Below are 20,013 nucleotides of genomic sequence, written 5' to 3'. Positions count from 1 at the left end.
CCTGCTTTTGTGCCAGGATCAAAAAGCTATGACAAGCTTGCTGAGTGAAAAAGTGAGTTTGGCAGAGTTCTCTCATTAAGTGGGCAATGAGATAGAGTTCAGTGGCTCCGAGTCAGAGTGATTTGGTATGGAGCTGAAAACAGCTTGTGAAGCTGTGTGCACAGCAGCAGCAGTAACGTTACAGGCACCTCCTTATTCCAGTCCTCCTTCCCCAAAGAAGGAAGCACTCAGGCTTTGTCGTTCATTGCAGAACTCCTGCGCTTCACATTGATGACTGCAGGTCCACTAATTAAACATTACCACTTTTTTTAGAGTGAGCACCAGGTTGTTTCAGTAAAAGAACTGCTGTTTCAAAGAAATCCTTATTTTCTGATCACAGATCTCAGATGTTCCAGTTTGTACTCTTCAATGAACTCTTCAGCAATACACAGAGCCTTGACTTTCACCATCAGGAGAATAACTTCTTCGGTTTCATCACTATTAAAAAAAAAAGTTGATATAGCAGCACATTCACACCTGACTTCAAAATCAGTAAAGCTGAAGTCTATTTAAAAGAGAGGCAGAGAATTCTCCCTGGCTGTCACCTGGTGCTTTTAGCTACACTGACCACTAACTGCACCCAACATCCAGAGCCTCAAACTAACCTGAACTAGTACTGTAAAAGCACTCCATTTTACATCATGGATCGCATGTTTTGTATGTAGATGTTGGAAGTACATCACTGAAAGTGTTAAATTGGTGAGACTTGAGGAATTTAAGAATCGTAGAATCATTAAGGTTGAAAAAGACCACAAAGATCATTTAGTCCAGCTGTCAACCCATCAACACCGTGCCCACTGAACCACGTCCCTAAAAGAAATATTAGCATGAAGTATATGAGGCAGTGCTGCATCCCAAAGAAGGCGTGATTTCTTACCTGTGGTTGTTCCTGTGGAGCACACGTGCACACTGAAGCAAATGCTGGCAGAAGTTCAGTAACTCAGGGAGAGTTGAGCCGCTTCCGAGATTGTGGAACCACCTTTGTGGGAAGCACGCAGCCACCTGCTCCCCCAGACAGAAAGTTGGAAGGTTAAAAAAAAAAGACTCAGTAAAACTAAGTCACACCACTTCTGACAGAGAATTCTCCTTCTGGCTAGTTCAGTTATTACTGGTTGTGCTTATTCTTCAAAAAACAGGATCGTCATTATAAGCAGTTATTCCCAAAGCAAGCATTGGCTCATAGGCTTTTAAAATGCTTTTATACACCAAGGTCATAAAAAAAATTAGATGTTAAATAATTATATTTCATCTTCAGACTACATCTGTCCCCATGGAAATGAGACTTCTCACCTTTTTACACTTCTCTATGTTTTCTGGCCCTGGTGGCGTGTTGAAGAGGTTCAGAAGAAGGTAACGGTTCAGCAGCTTGCTGAGTCCCAAATCTCGGAGCACGTCTTCCTCTACAATCCCATCCCAAAGCAGAACATTGGAGAGCAGCTGCAGAGATGAAGACACAGAACAGGCATATTTGGAGGCGGGAGGCGTGTTAAACCTCTTTGTTGAACTTAAAGGATACCGCAGCATCCAATTTCACTACTCAAAAAATAGGATTTATTCTCTCCAAGCTTACTGCCAATTAGCCACTAAAAAGCTACGTATCGTAAATAATATTTTGAAGTGGATTAATTTTACACGTGCTATGAGCTGCACCCTAATACATACACACATCACCTCCCAGGAAATAAGGAGCATGTCACCCTTCCCATTTGCTGACACCCAAGAACAGAAAAGAATCATGCTGTATTTTTTCAGAGAAAAGCCAGTGGTCAAATCTGAAGGTGTACACATGTACAAAGACACCAAGCCCAGCAAGAAGCAGGGATCAACAGCAACTGAGATCCAATTCTAAGTGAACCTTTGAGAGCATCTTGTGACAGAATGAAAACAAAACAAAACAAAACCACCCACTACTGCATCCGCTACATAAGATTACATGCCATCAGCCTCTTAACACAGGTGAGGTTGGTAGCCTTGGTCCATAGCAGCAAAAAGATTCTTTTGTATTTGATCTCAGTATTATTAGTTAGCAAGAGTTGTCTTTAGTTACCCTATCACTGTCAAAATGACTATTTAAAAAGATTTAAGCCCAGCGTAAGAACATCCCTGGTTTCCCCTCAATGCAGAATTTCAAGGTAACTGTTACCCTCGAGGTGTTTCACCCACACACACAGTGCGTGGTCTCAGCTCACCAGTCAGAAAGCAGTCACAAAGCCCATGGCTACTGCGTATCTCTCTGTGTCTGACAGGACACTTCCTTTTGACTCCACCAGCTGCTACGAAAGTCAGACTGTATGATGGCACAAACATCAAAGTCTCATCAGCTGTACTTTTGTTTCAAAATAGCTCCCATCCCACCTCTTGCCCAGCCCCTTATTTGAGCTCTGCCATACCATTTCTGGGCTTGCCTTAGAGGCCATTCCCAATAGAGTCTACAGATGATCACCTGCTTTGAAAGACAGCACAAATAGGGGCTGCACAACAGCAGTCTCAAACACAGATAAGTCACTCTAATATGCTGCTGAACAGACCTAAAGAGTTTAATGCACAACCTGCAGAACTTCTGACACTGGGTTACATAATTCATGACTTCACTCCAGAAAAAAATAGTGGCCAACTGTCAACAGATACCTGAGGTACCCGATACAAGAACATTTAAACCTATTTTACACATCACTCCTAAAGAGAACATTGACAGCAAAGATGGAAAACAAACTCAAAGGAGAGAACTTCAATCCGCAGTGAAGGACCACCGGTCTCTCTTTTACAAACATGCATTATTTGACAACGCGTTTAAATCAGGCAATACACAATCTGAGAAGATGGTCCAAGTTGTCTGCTTTGTTTCTGCTGGGCATCGGAATCAGTATTAAGCTCCCTCTTGTCTGCTCTGCATCTGCCCATGCAAACCCTTACACAACAGCTCACCCTAGGAGTGAATGTGGCAAGTCCTCACCATTCCCCCATTCCCCGGCTTTTCTACAGGGATGTGCAACATGGCAGCAGGGAGCCGACGCAGGGCTGTTACCATGGCCTTGTCATCACACACAGCAGACTTAAGGTACATTTCCTCAAAGACTACCACCTACTTTTAACTGAAATGATTTTCTCAGAAGATCAGTATTGTTTCTTTACCTTCACAGCTGACCAAAACCGTCTTTCTTGGAATTGTGAACACGGTGATGATTTGTCTTCCACAGTGCTGGTCAGAGAAAGAAAAGGTAAAATAAGGGTTTTGTTTGTCCTTAAAATAAGACAAACAGACAATTCATCTCTTAAGCACTGATGAATTACAGTTACGGAATTCTTTCAGCAGTGACAGCCAGAATAAAATCTAAGGAAACAGCTGTTAATTTGAACTCGTGACAGTACCCACAGGAATTGCAATTGGAAACACTCCAGTCTGTGTTCAATGGATTCTGACCAGAACAACACTGCTTGCAACCACACAAACATGCTGCATCAGGTTTAGCAACACTTTTCTCCTAGCTGGATCTTAACCCCACATCTACCAGGCTCTTTCTAGTTATCCTCTCTCTAAGAGCACCATGTTCAAAGAAAGGCAACAAAGCTGGTGAGGGGTGTGGAGCACAATGGGGCCTTATGAGGAGCAGCTGAGGGAGCTGGATTGTTGGTGTGGAGAAGAGGAGGCTCAGGGGAGACCTCATTGCTGTCCATAACAACCTGAAGGGAGGCTGTGGTGAGCTGGGGTCGGCCTCTTCTCTCATGTAACAGTGATAGAACTTGAGGGAATGGCTTCAAGCTGCGCCAGGGGAGGTTTGGGCTGGATGTTAGGAAATACTGCTTATCTGAAAGAGTGGTCAGGCAGTGCAATGGGCTGCACAGGGAGGTGTGGAGTCACCGACCCTGGAGGTGATCAAGGAACGGTTGGATTTTGTGTTGAGGGACAAGGATTAGTGAGATCTATTGGTGGTGGGTGGATGGTTGGACTGGGTGATCCTGTGAGTCTTTTGCAGCCTTGGTGATTCTGTAATCAAGCAATAAGCACCAGCAATATAAACTATTTCAGGAAAGAAAGGAGGAGTCAAGAGTAGAAGGGGGAACAGACCACCAAAAATAACACGAGCCCTCAGCTGCTCTAATATCACAAAACCAGCCTCCAGTTGTACTAGAAGCTAAACTAATTATACTAAAACTAAAATCTTTCCATTTATGAAAGCTTTTAGTTTTAGGAGCAAAAAAGCATGAAGCTGACTGCAGAGTTGCTCTTGTCAGAAAGAGTTCATAAACATTAATGTTTGGTAACTATTCCTATAATGAAACAGTAGAAGGCACATCTGTTCCACTTGTTCATTGATGCCTACAATATATTTCACCTACGCCTGTGGGGAAAAGGCACAGAAAAATAGAATAAAGGCTAAAAAAAGAGGTTAGGCTGCAGCTAGACTTGATGGTCTTTACGGTCTTTTCCAACCTGAGCAGTTCTGTGATTCTGTGACTAAAAATAAAAATTTTTAAAAGTAAAAAAAAATAATTCCCAGAGTCAGCTCACCTTGTAGGATACACAGGGATAAAGACATCCTCCTCTACAGACTTCTTCATCCTCAGGACAACCCCGTGAATCAAATCCTGTTAAAAAGAAAAAAAAGAAAAAAAAAAGAAAAATATTAACATATCCTCACAACATTTGGTCCATTTACAACAATTTTAGGCACTTACTTTGTTAATGTGGAAAAGCAAAATGCTAATTGAGCTGAATGGAAGTGACATTGTATATAATACACACTAAGATTGTTACTACATTAAAGACCTGTGAACGAGTCTCAGCTCTAACCATCTTTTTTTTTGTTTTTAAATAAAATCCTGTTGGATAACAAGATTTTCCAGCTATGTAGTTCTATTAAAAAACCACAACAAAACACCATGGCTACTATGCAAACAGAATTCTACCTCAAGTTGTCTACTTGAAGTCAAGAGCAGTGACTGCAAAAACGTTTGTTATTTCTTTTCATATTAAGGGCCTAAACATCAACTTAGTTTCACCTCCTTTACACTGGATAAACTCCCAGATTTACGTGAGAATGAAAGCAGAACTGGGCTAAGGGCATGCTGCAGTGAAAACTCCCATAAAGTAATTATGACATGATCACCAAGATAAGTGCAGTAGCCTTTCTCCTAGCCGTTAACTCATATTTTGGGATTTTTTTTCCCATTTTTGCTGGGAGAATAAAGAATTCCTTGTTTTTCTCGTCCATGTCTATGTTAGGGCTAAAAACAAACCAAGCCGACCACTGGAATACTACTAGTATTTAAATATCAAATTTTAAAGGATACTTCCATGCTAGTGCAAAATTTCTGACAATTTTTATTGTGATAAAGCAAGATGATTCAGTCTTCAAATAGATTTCTGACAGGGACAGGCACGCTTTTTCTAGGCACACAGACTGACACCTGTCTCAGGGGTGCCCCGTGCCCCATAATCTTCAGAATACTGAGATGGTAACTGTTCAGTTTTCTGACTATACAGAAATTAATCAGAACTGAACAACCTCAGGTCATCCTAGGGGCACACAGAAGCAAGCACAGAAAGTGCACGCACAGGATCAAGAACTTCCTTCCCCATTACCACAACAGCCTTTACCTGTCTTGCTTGGCTGCGCTCACTTCTGGACAGGACTTGTTGTTCAAGCACGTTATGGCAAAGCTGTATAAGGCTCTCAGTCTGTGAAGTTGATAAAGGATCCCACACACTCTTTACAAATGCTGAAAAATAGGAATTTATTTCATTCATGATATCCAACTGGCTATATGCTCTACTTTCAAGGAAGTAAACACTCAAAAAGCTAAACCTTTCATTCACAGTAACCTCAACAAGTAATTGTAAAATTATGTTGAGTTACATTTACCACTTATTTAAGGTTTGATTAGCTAGCTGCAGTAAACATTCTCAAGACAACCTTACCGTACCTGTAATTTTTGGCAGAATAGTTTTTTCAATCACTCTGGGCAAAACTTCTTCATCAGGATCTCTTTTTGATTCAGATGACTTTTTGGCATCACTGAATTCTTTCACAGCTCTGAACCAGGGCATCTCTTCCAAGTCTGTAGAATTCTGCTGAAAGATCATTCCTATTAGTTGCTCAGCTGGTCAGGATTGAGAGAAAAACTCCATGCAAAAATACATCCAATGATACCAAAAGATCCTCATTTAACAATTTTACATGGATTCTAATCACCGAATGGACCAAAGCAGCAAGCTAAAACTGAATTTAAAGCCAGATTTCAGAAGGTAGGGTTGTCAAAACGTCAGCAAACAACACCGCATTAATAAAGATGCAAGCGACTCGTATACAAGCAACCTGACAAGGGGAAAAGATGTCCTCCTTCTAGTTAAAACACTTATCAAGCTCTGGAATGCCTCTAGAATCCACAGCAAAGTTTCTGCACAGAATTCTTCCCTGCAAATGTCCTGTCATACTTTGAGCTGCCAGAAATACCCACAGATCTTTGTTAGCTGACAAGATGAGTGCATCAGGCAAGTAAACAAGACGCAAAGACGGCACAGACCAGAAACACGGCAGAGCATTGCCCACACAGGAGCCTACATGATATAATAATGCACAAACACACACAAAACTTTTCACAAAAATAAAGTCTGGTGATACACCTACCTCAAGAGGACTCCAATTTATTAACTGAACTCTGATTAATGGATTTAAAAGCTTAGGCAGGCAAAAACTGATGTAAGCATCGCAGTAAGAGTCGGGAAACTTCTCTTTCCACTCCTGGAATTTCAACAGGATTTTTCTGATGTCATAAAAATCTTCATGGACATCTTCAAAGATTTTCCTACTCTCCTCTAAAATGTTATCTATGGATAATATTCAATAGGAATAAAAAGAAACAACCACAGAATTAATTGAGGCATAAGATGAACAGTTTATGCATCTACAGAGCGTAAGAGATATCTTTATGATAACAGCATTTGTGTTTCCTCTTTCACACCTCTTACACCAAAATGAGTTTTAAAACCAGCACTCTGGCAAAGCCTTTTTCAGAAAAAAAATAATACAGAAGACAACAAAAAGACTTCTGCAATTCTGAACAACTGCCTGGATTGAAATTACAAAGGAGAAATTACAGGGAGATTACAAAGTAGCCAAGGTATGCAGGGAGGAAGTTAGGAGGGCGAAAGCCCAACTTGAGCTCAGGTTGTCCTCTGCAGTAAAAGACAATAAAAAATCCTTTTATAAATATATCAATGGCAAAAGAAGAATCAAAGATAATTCTCATCCTATACTGGATGCAGCAGGGAATGTGGTCACTGAGGACAAGGAGAGGGCTGAGATCCTCAATGCCTTCTTTACATCTGCCTTTAATAGTCAGATCAGTCATCCTCTGGGCTCTTCATGCCCCGATCTGGAAGTCTGGGACGCAGCTCAGAATTTGCCCCCAGCAATTCCAGTGGAGACAGTCAGAGAGCTCCTCCTCTGTCTGCACTGTCACAAGTCCATGGGACCGGATGGGCTGCACCCTCAGGTGCAGAGGGAGCCGGCGGGGCTGATTGCTGAGCCCCTCTCGGCCACCTATCAATGCTCCTGGTTAACTGGTGAGGTTCCAGAGGATTGGAGGCTTGCTGATGTGACTCCCATCTTCAAGAAGGGCCGCAGGGAGGATCCGGGGAACTATAGGCCTGTCAGCCTGACCTCAGTGCCAGGGAAGGTTATGAAGCAAATCATCTCGGACGAGATTGCATGGCATGTATGCAGTGTCCAGGGGATCAGACCCAGCCAGCACGGGTTTGTGAAAGGCAGGTCGTGCTTGACCAACCTCATCTCTTTCTACGACTGGGTGACCAGTCTGATAGATGAGGGAAGGGCTGTTGATGCAGTCTTCCTAGACTTCAGCACAGCCTTTGACACGGTCCCTCACAGCCTTCTTCTGGGGAAACGGCTGCCCGTGGTCTGAACAGATAGACACTGCTTTGGGTAAGGAACTGGCTACAGGGCCGTGCCCAGCGGGTCGTGGTGAATGGAGTGAAGTCCAGCTGGCGACCCGCTTCAAGTGGTGCCCCCCAGGGGTCGGTACTGGGGCCATCTTGTTTAATATCTTTATTGATGACCTAGATGAAGGCATTGAGTGTATCCTCAGCAAGTTTGCAGATGACACCAAGCTGGGAGGTGGTGTTGATCTGCCTGAGGGCAGGGAGGCCCTGCAGAGGGATTTAGACAGGCTGGATAGCTGGGCTGAAGTGAATGGGATGAGGTTCAACAAGGCCAAATGTCAGGTTCTGCACTTTGGGCACAACAACCCCATGCAGTGTTACAGGCTTGGGGGTGAGTGGCTGGATGAGTGTGAAGAGGAAAGGGACCGGGGGGTGTTGGTTGATGCTCGGCTGAACATGAGCCCACAGTGTGCCCAGGTGGCCAAGAGGGACAACGGCATCCTGGCCTGCATTAGAAATGGCCAGCAGAGCAGGGAGGTGAGCATCCCCTGTACTCAGCACTGGTGAGGCCGCACCTCGAGTGCTGGGTTCAGTTTTGGGCTCCTCACTACAGGAAAGATGTTGAAGCCCTGGAGCGTGTGCAGAGAAGGGCAACGAAATGGTGAGGGGTCTGGAGCACAGGGCTGATGAGGAGCGGCTGAGGGAGCTGGGATTGTTCAGTGTGGAGAAGAGGAGCTCAGGGGAGACCTGACTGCACTCTGCAACCTCCTGAAGGGAGGCTGTGGTGAAGAGGGATTTGGCCTCTTCTCCCAGGCAACGAGCAGCACACGGGGCAATGGCTGCAAGTTGTACCAGAGGAGGTTTAGGTTGGACATAAGGAAGAACTGTCTCTCTCAGAGGGTGGTCAGGCATGCAATGGCTGCACAGGGAGGTGGTGGAGTCGCCATCCCTGGCAGTGCTCAAGAGGCGCCTGGATGACGTGCTGCGTGATGTGGTTTAGTGCTGGTGGTGGCAATGGTGATGAGGAAACAGTTGGACTGGATGATCTTATGGGTCATTTCCAACCTTGTGATTCTGTGATTCTATGAAATATCCATTACATTTCATATTTTGTATGTCTCTTAAAATCTCAGACAAGAAAATCCTTCTGTTATTCAGAAAATATGCATCATGCCTCTCCCAGCTCCTCATGACCTGCTCAATCAGGGCAGTTAAAATCTCAATTTAAAATACATTCCAACTTTGGGAAAAAAAAAACAAAAAACCTATCACACTACAGAAGCCTACAATCATGTCTGTTCTTCCTAAGTCACTGGTCAGAATCATTTACATGCATTAATTCTATGCTGTAGAATTATGCTGGGGGTTGGTCTCGATGATCTCTAGAGGTCCCTTCCAACCCCTACAATTCTGTGATTCTGTGAAAATAAAGGGTATACCATTCAAAAGGAGTATTTCTTCACTCTCCTTTGAAAATCCTTCTAAACATCGGAGGAATTTTGTTCTCATCTACTGACCAACCTCTGCTCTTCTGGAATTCAGCCAACTCCGTCACAGTCAGTTCATCATCACTCGACATGCCTTCGTGGTGCCCAGCTGTCTGTGAACGTTCTCTCAGCTGCCGTCTGCAAGCCCTGCATTTTGTAGTGAACACAGGTGAGTTATTCCCCGCATACATACACAAAAGGAAGCTCAATGATAGACCAAAAACACGTGGTGAGAGCAACAGCCTAAGGAAACGCAATCAGGAAGCAGAATTACAGCCTGTGTCTCTGTGGTGCGTAACAGTAAGGTTCCCACCTGAAACACCAAACACTGACGTGGAACTTCTTACTATCCCCAATAGAGGTAGTGTACAAGAAACCACTGCTCTCAGCAGTCTTAGTTCTACACTGCTTATGCAACAACTTGCACAGAAACTGTGACTGCCTCCAAGGGGCTCAAAAATGTCAGTCCTGGCACCACGTCCCATAAGAGCCTGCAAAATCAACAGTTTGCATCTGACATGAGAAAATTATATTTACACATATTTGCATAGCATAGATCTTGTCTGTAGTTATTGACATCGCTTAACATTAAAGGTTAACAGTTTGCTTCAAGCAAAGTTTTACTACATTATTTTTCAACCATTAAAACTCTTAAGTCCTTAACTGTATGAGTCAACTGTATGAGTCAAGAGTCAAGGCACCAATGCAACTGAAGGTTTCAGAGCTCCCATTCACTTCAGGTCAGCAGGAGACTGAACACAGACATTCAAAATGTACCATGTGGCCTCCACTGATAACAGAGCACAGGTTAGATGTTCCTCTGCACCCACTGCCACCCCAGCAGCAGCAATACCACCTGCCTATTTTTGTTATCTATGCAACAATCACAAGAATGTATTTCTACATACAGTCACAATATTATTTATTCTAGCAGCAGGGAAGATCTACTCTCAGTTTCACGAACAGTCTCACTTCAACTTACTTTACATTAATAATACCTATTAACATTCAGATTTCAATCAGCATGAAGAGAACCCCATTAACAAACAGATGCTTTCCAAATACCCTGAGCTTTTGCATATGTGTGTAACCCCACAGATTCACCTTCATCCCTGTGTGACAGGAAGCAAATATACATTTATTACAGATAATGCTATCATACATAATAGCTACCTTCGATGCTCACGCATTTTCAGAAGCTTCATCCTTTCATCACTTTCCAGTCCATCAGTAGTTGGTTTGCCATTCCCAGCTACCAGAAGACAGGAACAAGACAAAGAGGTGAATGCAGAACACTGATTCTGCTTCTGCTCTTCACGTGGAAACTAACCAAAGTAAATAAAACCTCCTGATGAAAAATTCTAGCAGTGCCCAGTGTAAAGTACAGTCAATATTATAAATGAACTGTAGGACAGATGTGGCTGCTCCCTCGTGCAGGGGGACTGACCAGGTCACAGCCAGAGCCAGCAAGGTGAGCACCAGAGTGAGCAGAGGGAGGGACCCCAGATTCACCCTTCCTTTCTCCCCTTGTGATGCTTCCAGCTGCACCTCCCAGAGCACACCCACATGCACAGTCTGCATGGTTTGCACCCCCTCAGCTGCACACAAGTTAGAACCAGAAAGGGCTACATCCCTGAGCTCACTCTTTTTGAGCTGTTGCCAGTTATCAGTCAATTCTTTTTTGCCCTCCTGTTCTATAGTGCCTGCAGTGTTCTACAGTATCCCAAATAAAGGCTCCACGTCACCTCTGTTTGCTTTACACCTTGTAACAAGCGATGAAATACCAGCTCACTGCTTCCCAGTCTTGCATGGAAGCGAACAGTGCCTACCACAGCCTGTTCCTAACAGTGTAAAAGGCAAGTGTGGGGACTGAGCCTGCATGTTGAGCACGAAGCCACGCAGTGAACCGAGCAGCTATCGGGGCTTAGTTCCAACTTCCAAAATTTACATGTTACTGCATTTAGATTTCAACAGTCAGCTCCCCACTGTCTCCTGTTATTTGTGTCCCCTTGTATGTCCCAAATCACCCCTGCTGAGTCCTTGGTTCAACAGAGAAGCAGAAACTAGAAGCAAGTTCTGCTTGGGCTGTTCATCTGTACCAGTGTCCGCTGGCTTAAGCGCACGCAAGATACAAAACCAGCTGTCCCTACTGACATACTGCAGTATAAGAAAATACAGCATTTCCATTAAGTACAACTTATATAAATATAAAAAAATAATATAAAATATAGGGAACACAATTAAAAGCTCTCTTAAACGTTCAAGTACAGATTCACTTCTGATAAGCTGAAAATAGTATTTAACTGGCTGCTACTAAAACAAGTACTCTTCTCCTCTTCACACCTGCTCGCAGACTCTGCACTACAAAATTATACACGCAGACAGTTTTCACTCGCCAGCACTTTATCCTGTGTGTTCAGAAATATGAATCCACCAGTGGCAGTTACAAGAAACTGGTGCACCTGGTCTCTGACTGCTCACTGCAGCTCCTAGCACACTGTTTTTTGCTTTCCTAAACAGGTTTAAAGTGGATTTTCTGCTTGTTTCCTTAAACAGCAACAGGTGAAGACTCACTTTACATACAAACAACACATCAGCGTGGAAAGAAAACACAAGATGTGAAAATTGCAATTTTCCTTACAGTAACAAGACAGACTCTGTTTTGAATAAAATCTTATTTTATTCAAAAACAGGTTGAACATCCCCCTGCTGTGTGTAGGTCACCAACCAGCAGACCAGGCTGCCCAGAGCAACATCCAGCCTGGCCTTGAATGCCTGCAGGGATGGGGCAGCCACAACAGTCCTTCACCTTTTATTTCTTTACGCCCTTCACATAACTGCCCAGTCTGAAATCTGCATTTTAAGCACACACACAGCTTTAAGAACACCAATGTCAAGCGATGTCACCAGGTAAATGCACTGCTTTTTCACATATTCATATAGAACAGGATCCTCCATCTGCTTAACAGCTACTAGAAAACTGACTCCATTTTTCTTTTCAAGTGCTGAAAGGCAACCACTGAGATGAGTAATTCAAAACTGAGTAAGCATTTGGTCATGCTGTACTCACTATTATACCACAAAAAATGATACTATGAGTCTTACTTAGGTGAGGGGTTCAACTAATGTACTGGGCACAATATGCCTACTGACAACAGAGAGGGAGCAAAGATTAAACATGAACACGAAATATAATCCAAAAATTAACTGTGCTTCTACTTCAAGAAAGAGATTTCAATGAGAAAGTAACTTGTAACTTCACACTAACCTGCCAGATGCTGCATATAAGCAGATTCCATTTTCAGGTCATCTTGCCTTCGTTTCAGTGCTGATGTGGCTCGTTGCTGAAGAAGTGCATGTACAGCAGATTCTAGCTCATCTATGTATTTCAGCTGAAATATGGTTAACAGTAATCAGGTTTGAAAAAGCAAAATGAAAGAACAATTTCCACTGGCTTTCAAGCATGACGGTGAAGTGAGAACAAGAGTATTACAGACTGAAAAGCAAGAACCTGCTCATTGGAATTTTTCAGGTTGCTTGAGACTGAAAACTACCAACGGAATAGGCCAACTGCCTACTACAAGACTACCTCAGACCCTGTCAGAAAGTGTTTAACAGGACACCATTGGTGTAATCAGTCTGCTTACAATCTGCCTTTGTACACCCAGCCACCAGAGGAAGCACATCAACCAACACTTGTACACTTCAAAGTTACACAGAAAAGACTCTCAGGCTGCAACACAACTGACATTAATTAGATTTGACAGCACTTTCTGTAAGACTACTTTCATCGAGGTCAAACTTTGAGCAGCATCTTCCAACTTCAACCTTTTTTTAAAAAAAATACTTAAGGTTTGCAGTTTAGGAAAGCAATACAGCAGACAATGTAGACAAATCCTCACGCAACTCACCTAAAACCAACTGAAACCTAATGCAAAATCCTTATTACTAGTCACATGTTGCAAAGCAAATACATTTTGAGATCCCAAAACTGAATGTACGTCCCACTTCTCATACAGCTTTAGGACACTCCAGTTACTACACCTGAAGAAAACTTCCATTAACATTTTGTTCTTATTCATCGCAATCCAGTGAGCCCCCAGCCCAAGTCAGTGTACATATACTAACTTAATCATTTTAGGTTACTGTGAGGGGTGGTCTGTTTCTCCTTTTGTTTCCTGTTACACTCAAGTTTCTGATAGAACTGATCTATAACTGGTCATCTCTCATCATCATTTCCAAACAAGAAATCTCATTCTTACATTGACAGAATGCAACTTTATCATCTCAAAGAAATGGGTGGCAAGGAGCGGAAGGGAAGGAAAACATACATACTTTTTCATTGAAACAGTTTACTAAGTTTTCTACATATGTTTTCATGCCCCTGTAGAATTTGTAATTCATAGCAGCATCTGAAGACTTCTCTAATTCCTGGACGGTTATCTTTGAACTTTCAATGTCCTCCACATATTTTCCATACTCCCTCTGGTGAGCACGGTGCACATCCTGCAATGATGCTATCCTAAAAAAGGAAAACACTCAGACCATTAAAACCATGACAGGTTAACAGATAATGCAGTTCTGAACACTTTCCAATTACAACAAAGTACAAAATCTTTGCCTGATAATAGCACCTGCATTTGAGCAAAGAACTGCAAGACTCACCCACAACATCTGCACAAGCACTGCGAGTGGACGAGATTCGTGCTTTGGAAACATCAAACATCACTCACGCAGTGGCAGTTCTGAAGGACCCCACTGACATTGGACCCATTTTCCTCAACATGCTCCCAAGTAACGTAATAAGGCAAGCCTAGCGATGCCACACTGAGCAGATACTCCCCCAGCTGATGTGGGTAGAACCACAGCATACATCAGTATGTCCACACCAACCTCATTCAAGCTGCAGGGACAGAAGCACATAAGCACTTACCTGGTGCTCATTACCCAGCACAGACCATCTGAAACTTCCTGTTACTAACCTTATAACCCAAAAACCTATGCTTACAGCTCCCATTGGTTATTAAATGAAATACCTCAGAAAAGCTGACATTTATTACAAATCTTTTTTCTTTCCTTAAAAAAATAAAATCTCCTTTGGTATCTCATATATGTTTGCTCTGTTTGAGAAAGATCTTAACAGAACCCAGAAGCAGACTTTAATTTAATTTGCTTCTCTGAAGGAGAGAACAGATTTCAATGAAAACAATTCAATTAAGATGTTCTCCATTGCACCAGAAGTTAAAAAAAGAAAAGAAAAAAACCAGCCTTTAGAAGTTATTTCAGCATTTAAGACGTTAAATACATCTCTATGGCATAATATTACCAAGCTATTACTAGCAGACACGTCCTCCCTCCCCTTCTTGTTACTTTCCAAATAGGTTTTGCACTCCTGATAGCCTTTCACATTTGATTGCACTTGAACTGCCACTTCATTTCATTCATTGCTTTCATCTGATCAAGGCCAAAAAAAGCATACAAGTCCACAGACATATTTAGTCCACTGCAGTTGCAATTCTTTGAACACAAAGAAGCCAGCAGCAGTCCGTACAAAAAGTATACGTGCACAGAGATTGACACAAGTTAACAGCACACGTTTGTGTTTCAGCTGCATGATGTCACTCTCTGAGCGGATCAGAGCAGCTGCTTCTGGCTGCATCAGCACTGAGAGGTGCCGGCTCTCTCGGCAGCTTCGGACGCCTGACCCCATCGGTCCTTCTCACACACTACCCTGAAGTCCCCAGCTCCACCCAGCACATTCCAGCTGCCCCCTGCCCTGTCTAAACAGGCTAAAGAGAACCGCGACAGAAGGACTGACGGCCCTACCTGCCCCGAGTGAAGTCCTCCTACCTGGACAAAGCATTGTGCCTGCACTCCTTTAAGAACTACTAGCATGTAGCATAAAGCAGCAGACTTTTACAAGTGATAAAATGCTTGACAAGTACAAACACACCCCTACAACAAAGCACTGCCAGATGAAGTTAAAATCTGTAATGCTGAATATTACAATAAGCACAATACACAGCTAACCCCCAAACCCTTCAATACTCACAAGAAAGGATAAGTCTCAGAAATTAACACTAAAAGCAGTATTTACCTTTCAGTCAGTTGCTTTTTTATAGTTTCCAAGTTCACAGGTGGTAAGGAAACACAGGGACCACACATAGGTTTAGCTGGTTGAGATTTACACAGGGAAGCATCACTGTAAGTTTCCTAAGAGAATTGCAACACTTTCAATACATAGTTTATGGAAATTAAATATAAGTTGATACACAACTGATGTAAGATTTGCCTCTGCAGCTTTAGAGATCAACAAAACATACCACTTGAAGGCATAAAGCATATAATAAAAAGATGTATATTTCAATGATCAAATTGGGTGATTTCTGTACAACACAAAAACTGTATATATAAAAAGCTGTGTATTTATAGTGTACCAATGCACACACCATGCACATCCATCAGTACAAAACAATCTGTAACTCAGGGAGTGCAGCTCTCCTCTTAGACATCAATAGCTTCCAGCAGTATATAATGGTTCGATACCGATGGCTGAAACCACACTAGTACTACTATCTTAAATATAAAAAGTAGAAATAAACCACAGCCAAGATAAAGATAGAACTTCCATTCTGACCACTTTGCTTGATGTAATAACTAAGAAAAAAAAAACACAAAACACATCCAACCATTTTAATATATAAATTAAATGACATTCTGCATTCTAAGGAGTTGGTAAGGTAAAACCTAGCCCAAATACAATGACTTGAAGTAATCAAGTCCATGACCAAGGTCTGTTACTAAGAACTTCTGCAATCTTCTGAACAGCAAAAATAAAGGGGTTTCCAGAAACAAAAGGAGTACAAGGACCTAAGAACCCAGTTATACTGGATTTGAAATTCAGCAGCAATCTTCCCAATCCTCTAACCATTTCCATTTGGCATGCAGTAATTTCTACACCTTTCCCTTCTGACATACGAACTGGTAACTCAGGTTTTCGTAGTCTGATACAGAAGATTCAAACCAAAAGCAAAACTTCCAGCTCATCAGAAAAAACATTCTTGCCAATTAGTTAACAGAAAAAAAAATCTCTCTCTCTTGCCTGTAAGCAAATAACAAATTTCAACAGTTAGGAGAGCACATATATCACCTGAGGGAGTTTGAGGGCTTTCTTAATTTGCTGTTCTTCCCACTTTGTTTCTGCTTCATCTTCACTTGATTCATCACTCACAGGCACTAGAAGTTAAATCAATCATTAGCACACATCATTATGCCCTTTACCTATTTCCCTACTCCTTACCCAACCTCCTCCTTCAAAAACAATAATGCTTCCCACAGCCATTACAAGTTTTAGAAACAAATGACAGCAGATGAAAAGCCTGCACACAAAGACCATTTTCACATTGGAAGATTTGGAAATGGGAACTGGATTTTGCAGAATCCATGTTCATTTACCCAACAGTTTCCCAAATTGCTGCAGTACCAGAAGAACAAAGATCAAATGTATCAAAACAAACCTGCTTATCGTATGAGACTTTGAATACAGTTAGACTGCAACGTGGGGACCTCATACACAGAAAATGCTTCAGTGTTCTAAGATGCACAATCTACTACAGACAGAAGTTTCTCCATAGCATTTACGGCAACAATAGAATCAGATCATATCTACACATTACTTACAACCATTATCCAAATAAGAAAGCAACTGGTCTACAAGCCTGGCAAACCAGTGCCTTGTGAGTGAAACTACAAACAGCAAGATGAGTTAAGAAGCAACAGAAAAGCCACATACACTTCGCATGCAGTAAGTTTGCTTACTTCCAAATGGCTGGGTTACTTTGGTTTGTTGTTTTTTTGTTTGTTTGTTTTTACCCCTTTTCAATAACAGTCGTAATGTCAGTGCATGGAAAGCAGGATAACATCCCATACAAACCCCAAAGACCAAGCTTTATGGTCTTCTGTCAAGATCAAGAGCAAAACTTTGCACTGCACTCTTTAGTGGGCGAGGCTCATGTTCTTACAGACATCAGTAGAAGAAAGACACGGCCTCTGGGAGAAAAGGCACAAACTCACCCATGTGTTCAGCCATCCTTTGCCTAAGCGTTCTCATTTTCGGAACAAAGCGGAGATCATTCATATCAGACTCATCCTCTGAATCACTGCTTCCTCTCCTCCAAGAAGGCTGACGGTCATCAGAAACATCCAAGGGGAGATAATCTGCTGGCCTGGCCAGGGGACGCCTCCCCCAAGCAGCCGCCACGCAGCCTGCATGCAAGAGGAACAAAACCTCACCAAAGACGGAAAGCAGCGCTCTGTCACTGCGAGCGTCAACAAGCACCACAACACAGGCTCACTGCACAATCCTGAGTTGAAAACAATATTTTTCTTAGAAGCTTACCATACTGAATATAAACAAATGGAAAGAGATCCTTAAAAAACAGCTCTTAACCTGAAAACAAGCCTCAGACTTTTTTCTTTCAAATAGATCAGCATCCTGTCATTTTTCCAGCTCTTTAAAAGATCAAGACTACGACACCAATTAACAAAGGAATTCAAACTTCACTAATAAAACAGTGAAGTTAATTTTTATCTCAAAGTTAATTATGAACCATTAAATAATTTTTTGCTGCTTTTGTATTTCTTCCAGTATCAACGGTCATAATTTCTAATCTACTTCCTGAAGCAAACACAGAATTATGACAAACACCTGCAACCAAAAACACCACGCAACTGCCACTATTCTTTCAAGACAGCCCTGGCTCAGCATAAACAACTTTAAAATGTCCTAAAAATGCTTAAAAATGTCCATGAAACTGACCTGGTGATGAATCCTTCCTCCTCTGAGATGGGTTGGATTCATTTTCAGAGTCTGTGCTATTGTAGTCCTCACTTAGTGAAGAATAACTCTCTTCCTTTACCTCTTGAGCACCTTTAGCGTTGCCAGTCCCAGGCTCCAACTGAGGTATTTCTGTTTTAAGAGAAAAAAAATACGACCACAGATGTATGTACAAAAGCTGCATAAGAGCTCCCAGATGCCATCAGATCTGCACCCTGATAGGTCACAGCTTTGCTTTTTGAAAGGTTTGAAAGACGCGATGCTGACGCACACATTTATCCCAGTCCCACCACCTCTGATTTACTGCAGAGGTTTTGCACACCCAGATCTTCTCAAGAAGAATCTCCACGCTTTGATCCTGTTTTACCCACATTCATATTAAAACCCCAAGATCAAATAACAGACAGAAGACACCTAACAGCAGTATTTGCACAATACTCTGAAGCATTTCATGATGTTCTTGCAGAATTAATGCTAACTTTTTTTTTTTTAAACTTAAAAAGGACTTACTTTTGCTCTCATCAACTTCGCTCCCTGTGGACAGCAGGCTTTTCTTCTTTTGAATTCTGAACGTCACTTCATTGAAGGATGGCTTTTTGATTTTAAAAACTCCCTCATCACCTGGACAGACAGAATGGTTCTGAGTAACACACTAAAAAAGCCAGCAGCATACGGGCACGTAAGTGTAAAGCACACAATCCTGACACACGCACTCAGCACACATTTTGAGCCTTCAGCTGCACTACATCTCCTAATTCCACGGCCCTGTCACTCGAGATCCAGCACTACTGAATTTACATCCGGCACGGCTTCTCAGTACGGCAGGGGAGGTGTAACGTACCGACACAGGGCCCCCCCCCAAGCTGCCCAGACCTGCTATCTGCCCACTAATTTTGTCGTTTGCACGCACTCACCCGCCGCCCCGGGGCTAATTAGCCCCCCCCCTTCCCCCCCCCCAATCGCCCACCTCCCCGCTCCTCCTCGTCGCTCCCGAAGCTCAGCACCGCCCCAGCTCCCCGCGCCGGCTCCGCCGAGGACAGCGGTCGCTCTGCGGCGGTTCGGGCGCCCTCAGGGAACGAGGCGGCGCCACCGCGGTCCCCGTCGCTTTCCCCGGACTCCGCTTCCTCGTCGGGGTCGCGGTCCGGCGGTAGGGCGGAGGTCGACCCCCGCTCGCCGTCGCTACCGCAGCTGCTGCCGCTGGAAGCCGCGCGCCGCCGGCCGCGGAAGTTGCGCGGGGCCCGGCGGAACATTTCCCGGTCCCCCCGCGCGCAGCCTTCGCACAGCGCGTGCGCGATGACGCAAAGCCCCGCCTTGTCCAACCGCGGGGGAGGGGGCGGTGCGTGCGGCAGTGCCGACCAATGAGGGCGAAGGGGCGTGGCTGCGGAGTAACGACGGAGGGGCAGGAGGCGGGAGTGGGGAGGCTGTGCTGCCTTGTCTATTAGAAAGGTCACCAGGTGCCTTTGAGGACAGGCTGGAATCAAAATATGTGGACCATCAGAGCTCGTAGACCCAAATTGCCTACAGGTCATTACTCTTTTTTTAATATTTTTTTTCTTCTTTATGCCTGTATGGGAACTGTGAGGACACGGCCTGAACCGGTGATGGAGCAGCTGGTGAGCACAGGTGGAAGCAATGCACCTGTGACACCAGATGGGGCTGAGCCTGGCTCCACCCCTCCCTGACCTCATTTAAGGGCTGGCAGCCAGAAGGGAAGCATCTCTGTCTACATGGAGACTGCCTTCTTTGGG

At 43.4% G+C, this 20,013-nt stretch overlaps 2 protein-coding genes across 4 annotated transcripts in view; both read right to left on the bottom strand.

Annotated features, from left to right (window-relative positions):
* Positions 1 to 20,013, bottom strand: part of LOC128085658 (uncharacterized) — a 222,382-nt gene that overhangs the window by 104,563 nt on the left and 97,806 nt on the right. The window lies entirely within an intron of this gene.
* On the bottom strand, positions 283 to 19,550 carry GCFC2 (GC-rich sequence DNA-binding factor 2). Of its 3 annotated transcripts, none has more exons than XM_052691444.1 (18): positions 19,233 to 19,550; positions 18,776 to 18,886; positions 18,248 to 18,397; positions 17,503 to 17,694; positions 16,580 to 16,665; positions 15,527 to 15,642; positions 13,765 to 13,951; positions 12,698 to 12,821; positions 10,603 to 10,681; positions 9,464 to 9,576; positions 6,669 to 6,868; positions 5,965 to 6,112; positions 5,639 to 5,760; positions 4,550 to 4,626; positions 3,172 to 3,238; positions 1,330 to 1,476; positions 917 to 1,041; positions 283 to 477 (listed from the first exon to the last, which is right to left on the bottom strand). In XM_052691444.1, the coding sequence occupies exons 1-18, from the start codon at positions 19,513 to 19,515 to the stop codon at positions 363 to 365; spliced, it is 2,442 nt and encodes an 813-aa protein (XP_052547404.1). In that variant the 5' UTR covers positions 19,516 to 19,550; the 3' UTR covers positions 283 to 362. The 3 variants fall into 3 exon arrangements, with proteins under 3 accessions (XP_052547404.1, XP_052547414.1, XP_052547422.1); XM_052691454.1 differs by having other exon boundaries at positions 5,965 to 6,109; XM_052691462.1 differs by lacking the exon at positions 19,233 to 19,550 and having other exon boundaries at positions 18,248 to 18,391; positions 18,769 to 18,864.

This window comes from Tympanuchus pallidicinctus, unplaced genomic scaffold (genome assembly GCF_026119805.1).
Source record: "Tympanuchus pallidicinctus isolate F22 unplaced genomic scaffold, pur_lepc_1.0 scaffold1, whole genome shotgun sequence".
Lineage (NCBI taxonomy): Eukaryota > Metazoa > Chordata > Aves > Galliformes > Phasianidae > Tympanuchus > Tympanuchus pallidicinctus.
Note: the sequence above shows the minus strand (reverse complement) of the source record. Positions and strands in the feature narration are given on the sequence as shown.

Coding starts and splice junctions, on each gene's coding strand:
- GCFC2 (XM_052691444.1), bottom strand. CDS start 19,515: ATGTTCCGCCGGGCCCCGCGCAACTTCCGCGGCCGGCGGCGCGCGGCT. Junction 6,113..6,668: donor TAAATTGGAGTCCTCTTGAG/GTAGGTGTATCA, acceptor ATGATCTTTCAG/CAGAATTCTACAGACTTGGA. Junction 1,042..1,329: donor ACATAGAGAAGTGTAAAAAG/GTGAGAAGTCTC, acceptor CTGGGGGAGCAG/GTGGCTGCGTGCTTCCCACA.